This window comes from Papilio xuthus, unplaced genomic scaffold, assembly GCF_000836235.2.
Source record: "Papilio xuthus unplaced genomic scaffold, Pxut_1.1 DF826961.1, whole genome shotgun sequence".
NCBI lineage: Eukaryota > Metazoa > Arthropoda > Insecta > Lepidoptera > Papilionidae > Papilio > Papilio xuthus.
In genome coordinates, this window is record NW_013531688.1 from 4,029,645 (window position 1) to 4,040,141 (window position 10,497).

General features: G+C 33.0%; 1 protein-coding gene across 1 annotated transcript in view; it reads left to right on the forward strand.

Annotated features, from left to right (window-relative positions):
• The window catches only part of LOC106119919 (neural cell adhesion molecule 1), a 34,416-nt gene extending 24,730 nt beyond the window's left edge, over positions 1-9,686 (forward strand). Inside the window, exons 6-17 of the mRNA XM_013315045.1 lie at positions 89-234; positions 505-655; positions 3,758-3,888; positions 4,293-4,452; positions 6,556-6,717; positions 7,038-7,172; positions 7,448-7,630; positions 7,737-7,898; positions 7,992-8,246; positions 8,352-8,423; positions 8,919-8,992; positions 9,304-9,686. Coding sequence (XP_013170499.1) covers positions 89-234; positions 505-655; positions 3,758-3,888; positions 4,293-4,452; positions 6,556-6,717; positions 7,038-7,172; positions 7,448-7,630; positions 7,737-7,898; positions 7,992-8,246; positions 8,352-8,423; positions 8,919-8,992; positions 9,304-9,624 — 1,952 coding nt within the window. The 3' untranslated portion in view covers positions 9,625-9,686. The remainder of the gene's footprint in view (positions 1-88; positions 235-504; positions 656-3,757; positions 3,889-4,292; positions 4,453-6,555; positions 6,718-7,037; positions 7,173-7,447; positions 7,631-7,736; positions 7,899-7,991; positions 8,247-8,351; positions 8,424-8,918; positions 8,993-9,303) is intronic.
• Positions 9,687-10,497: the final 811 nt, after the last annotated feature.

The window sequence follows — 10,497 nt, forward strand, 5'->3', positions numbered from 1 at the left end:
AAAAAAATTGTAATATTACTTTCTATCTTAGGACTCAAAGCTTACACTAGTATTATTAGCAATTAAAATTAATTATTGATTTTTTTAGTAAAACCAACTATGGTTGATATTCTAAATAAACCAACAACATTATCGTCTGAGAAATACGTCAGTCTCCTATGTGTGTCTGAAGGAAGTCGACCTCCCGCTCAGCTAACTTGGTACAAGAACAATAGAAAATTTAAAAGGGGAAAGGTAAATATAACTTATTAGCTGTTGCCCGCGACTCCGTCCACGTGGAATTATACAATAACGTAATTAGTAGCCTATGAGTTTTTCCAGACCATATCCTACGAGTACATATATGTATGTCAAAGAATACAAAATCTTTGTTAAAATCCATTTAGATAAATAATTAAAATTCCTCGTGTCTCACATTTATTAAGGAAACGTGTTCATAAAAACCATTCTTTTATCCATATTATCGTTGTTTTAAGAGTGTATTTAATCATCAGTTTGTTGCAGGTGATAGAAGCTGCTAATGAGACGTGGGTAAGCAGTAACCTACAGTTCATGCCGATGCCAGAAGACGATGGTCTCTATTTAAAATGTCAAGCTGACAATAGCGCCATGCCTGGAAAAAGTATTGATGATGCGTTTAAATTGGATGTTGTATGTAAGTTATAATTATTTAAAAGTTTCTAAATCCAACATATGTACGAGAAATATTAAACATGAAGCTAAGAGATTTTAATTAAACCAGATATTTTACTGGTTAACAAGACTACGTTTTTTTTAAAAAAAACAATAATTTACTAATATTAGAGTTTTGTTTTTGAAGCAATTGTGTATCGATTGTCAAATTCACTCAAAGTATTTCTAAAGTTTCTTTACATTTATTTATTTAAATTATAAATTTCCCTCAAATATGAACTTAATTTCAACTTTAACTTAATTCAAATATCTAAAATATTCAAACGCTTCGAGTATTACACTTTCAAGAATTGTTTGAAGGAATATTGTTACAAAATAAGCAATAAAGGAGCTCAGCTTAACCAGTTTGCACATCTTTAGCGGCGTTAAGCTTAATTATCGTTAGTACTTAGCACTTCCGGCGTAGCAACGGTCTCTTGTCGCTACGAGCACGACTACTTGAAGACATTCGCATGGGGATTTGATTATAAGGATTATGTTTTGCTCCCTTATGACTTTATATTTCAACTTGTATACTCTAATTTATTAATACATTTAAAAATGTTACTTATCTTTTAGACAATACATTATTAATACTCATCGCACGACTGTATAACGCTTATATTACAATTAAAACTAATGAGCTTCGTAGTGTCGAACTTCGTTACTACATCTACTCTTTCAATACACATAAAATGTGTTAAGAAACTATTTATAACTTTAGGCAATAGATAAAATAAAGGGCTGTCTCCTGAAACACTAGTTCCGAAAACAGACCCCAAAATTTTGTGAAAAATATTTACTTGGTCAATAAAGAAATTTTTTTTATTAAATACTTATGCAGCCCCTTAGTATAGATTTATAGCAATTAATTTTAAATGAATCGAAATGCAGCAGGTAATGAATAAAATTAGGTATTTAAATATAATTTTAATAAAATATACAGAGAATAATTTTTAAATTTCTCTTAATTTGTTTCTAACTGGCTTCATAATTAATACAGGTCAAAATTTCACTAACATTCTTGTTGGTATTTCAAAACTATGCACATTTACCTTAATATTCACCCTCGTCCTTCCAGAATTCAACTAATTACGCGTGTAAAGACAAAATGATTTTAGTGTTTCATTCATCAAGACATTTCATGTAAAATGTAAATATTTGGGTCTAGGCTCCGAATATGATCTTGTCCGATTCGGCGTCGAGACCCTTGGTTCGGGTCCTAGCGCTTTAAGGCTTTTTAATGACATATCAAAAAAGTTAATCGACATCACAGGGGACCGAAGAGCTGGCAGCTACCTCGGACAATGCTATCCAAACGGAGAACGCTGCCAGCATCTTCGGGACCTTGCCTAAAGGGGACTCCGTTTAATAATATATTTTAGTATAATAAATTATTCTTTTTTAATATTTTATTTAATATCATGTAAAATATTAAACTTTCACAAACATTTCAAATCAAAATGTTTAACTAAATAACAGACAGGGCCTTGAAAGTTTAACAGTAACCCATTTCATATGTTACTCCTTTTAGAACAAACAAATTTGAAACATATTCAAAGGGACGTCCAGCGAAACTTTATTAAAACCTCGTATAAGCCAACAAGAGAAACGTGAAATGTAATTAAAATCTTTTTACTTATGTTGCATTCTCTTTATGCCAACAGTTAACGTCCGTTGGACTTCCTAAAAACTAATTCAAACTACAGCCGTCGACTGTTTCCCACAGCTCACCGCTTTCTGCTGGATTTCATATTGCTTTAACATTAATTAAATTAGGTTTACTCATTTCCATATCTTTCTCTAACATTCGCTGACAAGAAGTAATAAAAATTAAAAAATAAGCATTATTTCTAACAACTTGACGACCACGTTGGCCAATAATCAACATCATCAGCTGACTATACGTCCCCACCGAGGTGCTCGGAACCTACCCTAAGTTAGGGGTGACTAGTCCATAGTTGGTTGACTTCACACATATCGTTGAATTTCTTCTCAGATATGTGCAGGTTGGATCACGATGTTTTTCTTCACCGCAAGAACGTCGGATAAATGGACATATGTAAATCGGAAATCGAAAAACACATATACCAACATGGCGGGTTTCAAACCCTGGACCTGCAGATTGCAAGTCAAGTGCTTGACCCCTGAGCCACCGACACTCCCGATAATAATATTAATTTGTTTATTCATTGGCAAATATATTTAAATAATTTATTATAATCAATTTACCTTCTAAGAAGAAAATTTGATGCAAATATATTTATTCTCGCAGCTATTAAAGATGATTATTATAATAATTCTAAGTGCCTTATTCGAGAAACGATTGTATTCAGAGACGACTAAAAGAACCTTTCTATAACAACAAGGGAAATTAATTTTTGGAAAATAAATAAATTCTATTTACTTCTGATCAACGAACCGTAACGCATTTAAAGCGTTGAGAATAACCTCGCTCGGTGCGCGAATCGTTTCGGCAACAATTTAAACGCGAACCGTCGTAAATGTTTATTTCGGGGGATGAACGTTTCCCCCTCTAGCGGTCCGACATCGTTATAGGTCTTTAATGGCCAATAAAGTGTCAACACGTGCTTTCCGCCGCAGATAACCGCTTTACCTGAGTGTTTAACCAGACACCGAACAGACCATTTCAAATCATTTACCCCAGTGGAATAGCAGACACTTTGTACAACGTACCAAGAATCAAATCCACGCAAGGCTTATAACATAGCTTCAAAAGTAAAATAAGTTTCTATAGAATAGTACGAATTGTTAATCGGACGAAATCTATTTTAAATCCTTGACATCAATCCGAATATTATTTTAATTAAATTACATCACATTGCACTCTAAATGATAGACTATGCCTTACTCTTGCTATTTTGATCTTCAGATCAATCGAACGATCAGTGAAATTTTACCTAAATTAAATTAAAATATTTTAAATATTGATAAGTAAAATTCTTTTAGACCATAGATTCTTTGTAAAAATTTGATATTTTTATCGCTCTTTCCTATATATATTGTTACTCCATGAGTAAATTCCGTGTCATTTCTGTACATAATTTTCGCAACATTGTCACAGACCCACCCGTGGTATCATTATCACTGGGCAGCACACTGAACCCGCACGACATCAAAGAGGGCGACGACGTGTACTTCGAGTGTTCAGTGCGCGCCAACCCGAGGGAACATCGTATCACGTGGTATCATAATGTTAGTAATATCTAATTTATTTTTAACTACGTTCACTATTTATACAACTTAATAACAAAATATCGTTAAATAAATTACGGAATAAGATTTATGTTTTACAAAATTTTATCCTTAAAACTGAATTAAATATGCACTTAATTGAATAAAGACAAAAGAAACAATTGAAGGAATAACAAATGCACTTCAGAAAATATTTAAATAAAGAATTTATTACACCTCTATGTTTCACATGAATGTTTCATCAGTGAGAACTTACTGCTGGAAGACTAAGCTACTAGACTTTCTAATAACCGTTAAATTACAACTTGAAATAAACTAATTGATATTATACAAATATACACAACATGTTTTATGTCAATGTGTTATCTGTTTGAATGTTTATAAATCCCAACGTATTTCATCAGGATAAAGCAGTATTACACAACGTGATAGCGGGCGTCATAGTGAGCACGAAGTCTCTGGCACTACAGAAGGTGAGCCGAGACCACGGCGGAGACTACTCGTGCCGTGCGACCAACGCGCTCGGTGAAACTGCCAGCCAGACTACACATCTAAGTATACAGTGTCAGTAATATTTTTTTATAAATACACTAACGCCAGTCCATACGTGAAAGGGATAAGGTCTCGTGAAGAACTTACTATAGAAATGATCCTTTGAAGTAAGGTTAGTATAGACCTATATAAACTTTATGAAGGCTCGTAATTTTGAACGAGAGCCCGAGAATACAATTGTATGTATTATTAGGAAGAAAATCCGATACTGTGCCGGTGTACTGTCGCATCACTAGCCTGACTAAAATGACATTTATGTCCCCTCACTAATCATTCTGACACTTGCATTGTTAATGAAAACGCGCCAATCGCGCCAAAGGATTCTAACTAACAATGTCTATGAGTGTCGACAGGATATTCAAGTGTACTCTTTCCATTTGTACTCGTAACTAACCACAAGCCGCCATAAAGATTAATTCCAATATTAAATACTAGTAGAATACTGGAAGGATTTAAGCATTTACGGCAGTATTTTACGATTCAGTTAAAAAAACGCATTCGCGAAACATCATAACATATACAGAGTGTTATGTTTCTTTTGTATTTTGATAAATCTACACCGTCAATGCTATGTTTGTAAACATAATAAATCATACAACTCAGACCGAAAGAAAGTTAGCGTTCATCGAAAACGTATCGATCATAATTATAGAAATGTAGTTTATTATAAAAATATAAATTGCTTTCATCTACGGGGATTCGTTTTATGCCAATAATAATCAATGTTATAACAAACGTATCGCACGGTTAGAAAATACCGTGACAATGATTCAGTATTGTGAGTGTAAACTTACATCAATCATGATCGACGAGAGCGTCCCCGAAATTTATATCCACCGCGTTTCTGTGACGAGCCAATTGACGACAAATTTACCTCCTATTGAATTTCTTTTCACATACCTACTGAATTTATTTATGCCATTACTGTGAACATATTCGTTAAAAGTAGAGTTTATCGTTTATTGTTCCCATATAAATCTTACCGTGGGTTCCTAAGACTAAAGTTTCTGTATAAAACATATCGTGATCCGAGTCTTTTATTTTTCATAAAAACAGTTATAAGAATATGTTTTAAACGGGGATTTTGTTCTCTGAAACCCACGGTTAATCTCGTTATTTTTGTACTTATAATCCTAGCTTATATAAACTGCTACTCTGTCTTCGACCAAAAATATTAATAATTCAATACACCTGCATAACATGCATATTATATTGGTGTAAACGTAACCCTCGTAATATTTAAATTTTAATAAAAGCGAAACTGCACAGCAAAGTTTTCTAAGTAGATACCTAAATGAATCACAGCGTGCTACTTATGCATAATTCACACGAGGGTAGAAGAGTAGGATAAAATATAATAGTACTTCAACTGTTACTACTGTTATTGTTTGGGCATAAAACAGGACAGTTTTACAGTCCATTTTGGCTGTAGTTACACGTGTATTGGCACATGATTTTACCTCACACTCTCTTTAAAAAAACAAACTTGTACCACTACAGATATGACGACTGCCACCTTTTAACAGTAAGTGAGCGTTCAACCAATAGCAGTACTACATTGTCTACTTAGACCTGTGCTTTTGTGCTACCCTCGTATGAAACTAGCCTTACTAGCGAAGAACAGTCGAGCGATAAAATGAATATATCATCTAACTTTCTTGTTATGATTTAACGAACAGAATCTACGCCCCCGCTTTTGCTTTATAATTTCAAAAACCTTTTTGAAAAGGGAATGGAACGTGATTCATAGCGTCTCGGTACAAATTAACATCAAACATTATCTCGTCTTTCTAATTAATATCTTTATGTGTATGATTGCTACGTACTTTTTGTATACAAATAATGTCATTTCTTTAAAAATCATGTCACTAGAATAACAATTGATTAATTAAAAAAAATTCTATTAAGAATTAAGTTTGATTGCATTCTTTCAAATAATTTTATTTACTAGTTAAATCTATCCTGTGCCTTCTCCTTGGACAAGGTTATCGGAATTAGTTGCTCATTTAAGTCGAAACGCCTGAACTTGAAATGATAACTATGATTAAATCATGCAACATAACTATTTTAAAAGAGTAGGCTGTTTAAATTCTTACAAATTGTCTTTATCAATAGATGCCCCGGTATGCACTCTCTCGTCACCACAAGTGCTCGGCGCACAGTTGGACGAAACTCTCCGAGTTCGTTGCTCAGTCAAAGCGAACCCACCCGACGTTACCTTCTTCTGGCAGTTTAATAATAGCGGAGAAAGCCTAGATGTGGCACCAGCTAAATTTGGTAAGCTACTACGTAATAAACTATTAACAACACTAAATATAACTATTAGACTAATGTATATATATAAGTGTAGGCACCGCTTAGTTCGAATTGGACCTGTTTGAAAAAGTTATTGATAAAAAAGCATCCTTCTATGAATTGATTTATGATGCGAACCAAGTTAAAAAAAGAAATTTGATATTTTGCAATTTTTGTAATCAATTTTTTACAGACCAGATTTCTTGTATTTTAAACCATATCAACACCAAATGTCGAAACATAAGTCTCTAGAAATATTAGTGATGTTACAGAAAATACATCTATGTATTTTATCGCTACAGGAATAACAAATGGGAGCACAAGCGAGTTAAGTTACAAGCCGCAGAGCGAACGTGACTACGGTACGCTCAGTTGTCGCGGCAGCAACTCCGTCGGTCGGCAACTCGAGCCCTGCGTGTTCCAGATCGTACCTGCCAGTAAGCTGTTTATAGTTTGAATTCTGTTTTTGCTACGAATTTATTTTATTCACGTTGAATATTCCTCAGTAAATATAATTTATAGTTTATCATAATCTTATTTAAACATTATCAACCATACCTCTGCATGGCTTAGACCTTGATAACGATATTGAGAAGAATTACATCTTAGGGTCCGAAACAAAACTTTGAAACTTGTGTAAATCAGACAACGAATTCGTCATGCTTTTTTAATTTAACTACTTAGTCAAAGTTAAGCTAGGATTTTATTTTAGCGCGACCGTCTCCACCGCGCAACTGCTCTTTAAAAACCAGTAACAGCACGGAAGGAGACAGCAATCTTCTGCAGGTGTACTGCGTGGCAGGCTACGACGGTGGTCTGCCGCAGTCCTTTGTATTGGAAGCATTAGACCCTGTTACTGGGAAGACTCGATATACTGAATCTGTCGCAGAGTCGGGTAAGGACGATAAAAATTCTAGACAACGATTTCAACTAAGATACAGATTAAACAAGAAGATCAGTATTATAAAATTGAAATAATGAAATTAAACCCTATGTTTTAGATGGTTTGGCTTCATTTTGGTTAGACGTAACACATGTATCTACAGGAATTGATAACGATGGAGCGACTTTTAATCTTCTTATCTATGCCAAAAATTTGAAAGGTGAATCGGAACGAACACTTTTAGAAAATATTGCATTCAATGACGCAGCTAAACATACAGGTAAAATATATTTTTATTGATTTATTAATGCATATTGTATTCCTTTATGCATCTGTATCAGTCATCATTATAAGAATTTAAATATTTTTTTAGATGGAAAAGGTACTATGGGTAATATAACCATGGGTGTCGTAGTCGCAGCAGCTTTGGGAGCGACTCTTGCAATCGGTAGTATAGCGTTGGGGGCCGTTTGTTCCCGTCGACGTCGGTCACACCCCCCACATAAGCATCCTCCGGGAGACATGCTGGAACTGAGTGATGGAGGTCGAAGATACGTTGTCGCTTACACTATAAAACCATCAGAAGCCAAGACACCAGATCCGCAGCCAGATATTTTGAATGCTCCTGGTAAGTTTTCAACTTCGAAAGGTGTACAAATATCTTCTGTTTTTAATTCTTTTCTAAAATAATCCAAAAACAAAAGAATACGTAATAATAATTTGATTTTAACAGATGTTGAAAATCAGTCGTCGCCACAAAAAGTGCTAGAAGCTGATGAATGGCCTACCATAAAGGAAGTTCGAAGTAAGTTAAAAACAAACATTTCATAAGCAATTTAAATTTTAAATATTTCTTCCTTATCTTTTCCTTAATACAAAGAATTCGTGTCAGCATAAAATGTTGACAATCGAACAACAAAATCCACACGTGTTCTACAAATCAATTGAGATCAGTAAACTCCACATAAGACCTCAGTCACGAAGGTAGAAAGCACTAACCTTCGCCGCAAAGCGAATTGTAAAACAGCTTTTAAAGTTGTTGCTAACAATTTCATTAGAGCGAGCAGTGGGAACAAAATCAATTTTCTCTCGTACTCTGGAATTTAAAGCAAACGCCTAATACAATGTTGTTTGCTATTCTAGCGCACTGGCTGAGATGATTACATTTTCTTTATTGCCACTTCTAATACAAAGTTATAATGTAGCTGAATAAATAAAATTAGAATTACTCTTGTAATATTAATAGAAATTATCGTCTTATAGTAATTTTTTTATTAAAATGTTTTCTTTTCTTTTGAAGGTGATTGGGAAAATTCAGGGCCAGTGTTTTCAGCAGATGATTTAGCTATGCTTGATTCTACAATACAAAAACAGGTAATGCATACTCATTACTCGTATTTGTACAGGATTGTACATGACATATTGCTGTCACTGTCTTTTCAAAGAATATGATAGAAATGACAATATTTTAACATGTGTCTTCCTGCGGCAGTACCGTAGATTAAATGGTATTGTGCTTATCGATTTGGTGATGATACAATTTTATATTCTTTATATAGGATGTTACTAAAATGACTAGAACAAAATTTAATAATTGGTAATGTAAATAACCTTGTTGTTAATGGCTTCATTAGACCAAAGTAATAATTAACAAATTGTATATTAATTCCTTATTTTATTTCCAGCTAACACCAAATAACGAATTAGTGACAAGTAATAGACAAGAAGATGTAATTAATCAAAATTTATCAATGGAATTTTCTAATAATTATAGGCCTAGTTTCATAGCTACTAATAGTCCGACATTAGGTAGCCCTAATTTTGTATGTCCTAATGGTAATGGGAGTCCAACATTTGAAAACCATCCAACTATAAGTATAACTGGACCTTCCTTAAGTTCAGGAAGTTTAACTTCAACTTTACAAAGAAATAAAGGTAAAACTATCCCACGGAGAAGAGAACATGTGTTGGCAGAAAATTTACCAGGACCCGAAAGTTGTGTGTAAATTGAACTTTTTCTAAAATCAGTGCCAGTAAACATTTATTTTTATAATATTCTATGTCTATAAATCTAGTCCTTCCTATAAATTATACTTGTATTATTTGGTTTGAGTCGATAGTAAAATGTATCAGAGAAATCAAGGATTTAAAATTATAAACATTTGTCATAATTTGTAACCAAGTATTATGTATTGTAAAATTTATTTTATATTCCTTACGAAGACAATAATAACTAATTTTCCAAGATGTTTGTGTAATTCCCAAATGTATAATATTTTCTTAATTTCTCTAATTATATTATATTAAATTTGAAATATCAAATGAATGAAAATCAAGGAATAAATTGAACTAATATTATTGTTGTTAGAATCTCTACTTTTATTATTTTTAATAAGCAACGCTTTAGCTTCGTTTAAGCTAAATGTTAATTTCAAGTGGAATCGGAATTTACCATGGGTTTCTGAATCCAAAATTCCCGTTTAACACATTACTTTGGTTTTTCAAAACTAATGAAAGGGATTACAAGATGTTTTATACAGAGATTTTGACCTCAGAAACGGTGATTGAGTTTTAAAAACTTCCAATTCGATATTTGAATATTTTCAATTATGTAAAATTCTCTTGCTCAAACTAATTATGTTATCTACGACCATATAGCAACCACTATTTGGAAGACTGTATAGTTTATGTATAAATTAATGTTAAGATGTGTTTAGATTATGAATTGTAATTTAAAAAAATTAAATACTTTATGTTGTATGTGAATAGTTGCTTGTAGATTATTGTGCTTATATAATTGGTTGTGTGAATGTAAATATAAATATAGAAGTAGTGAAACTTTTATGTAAAATAATGCCCTATGTAGCGCTATAATAATG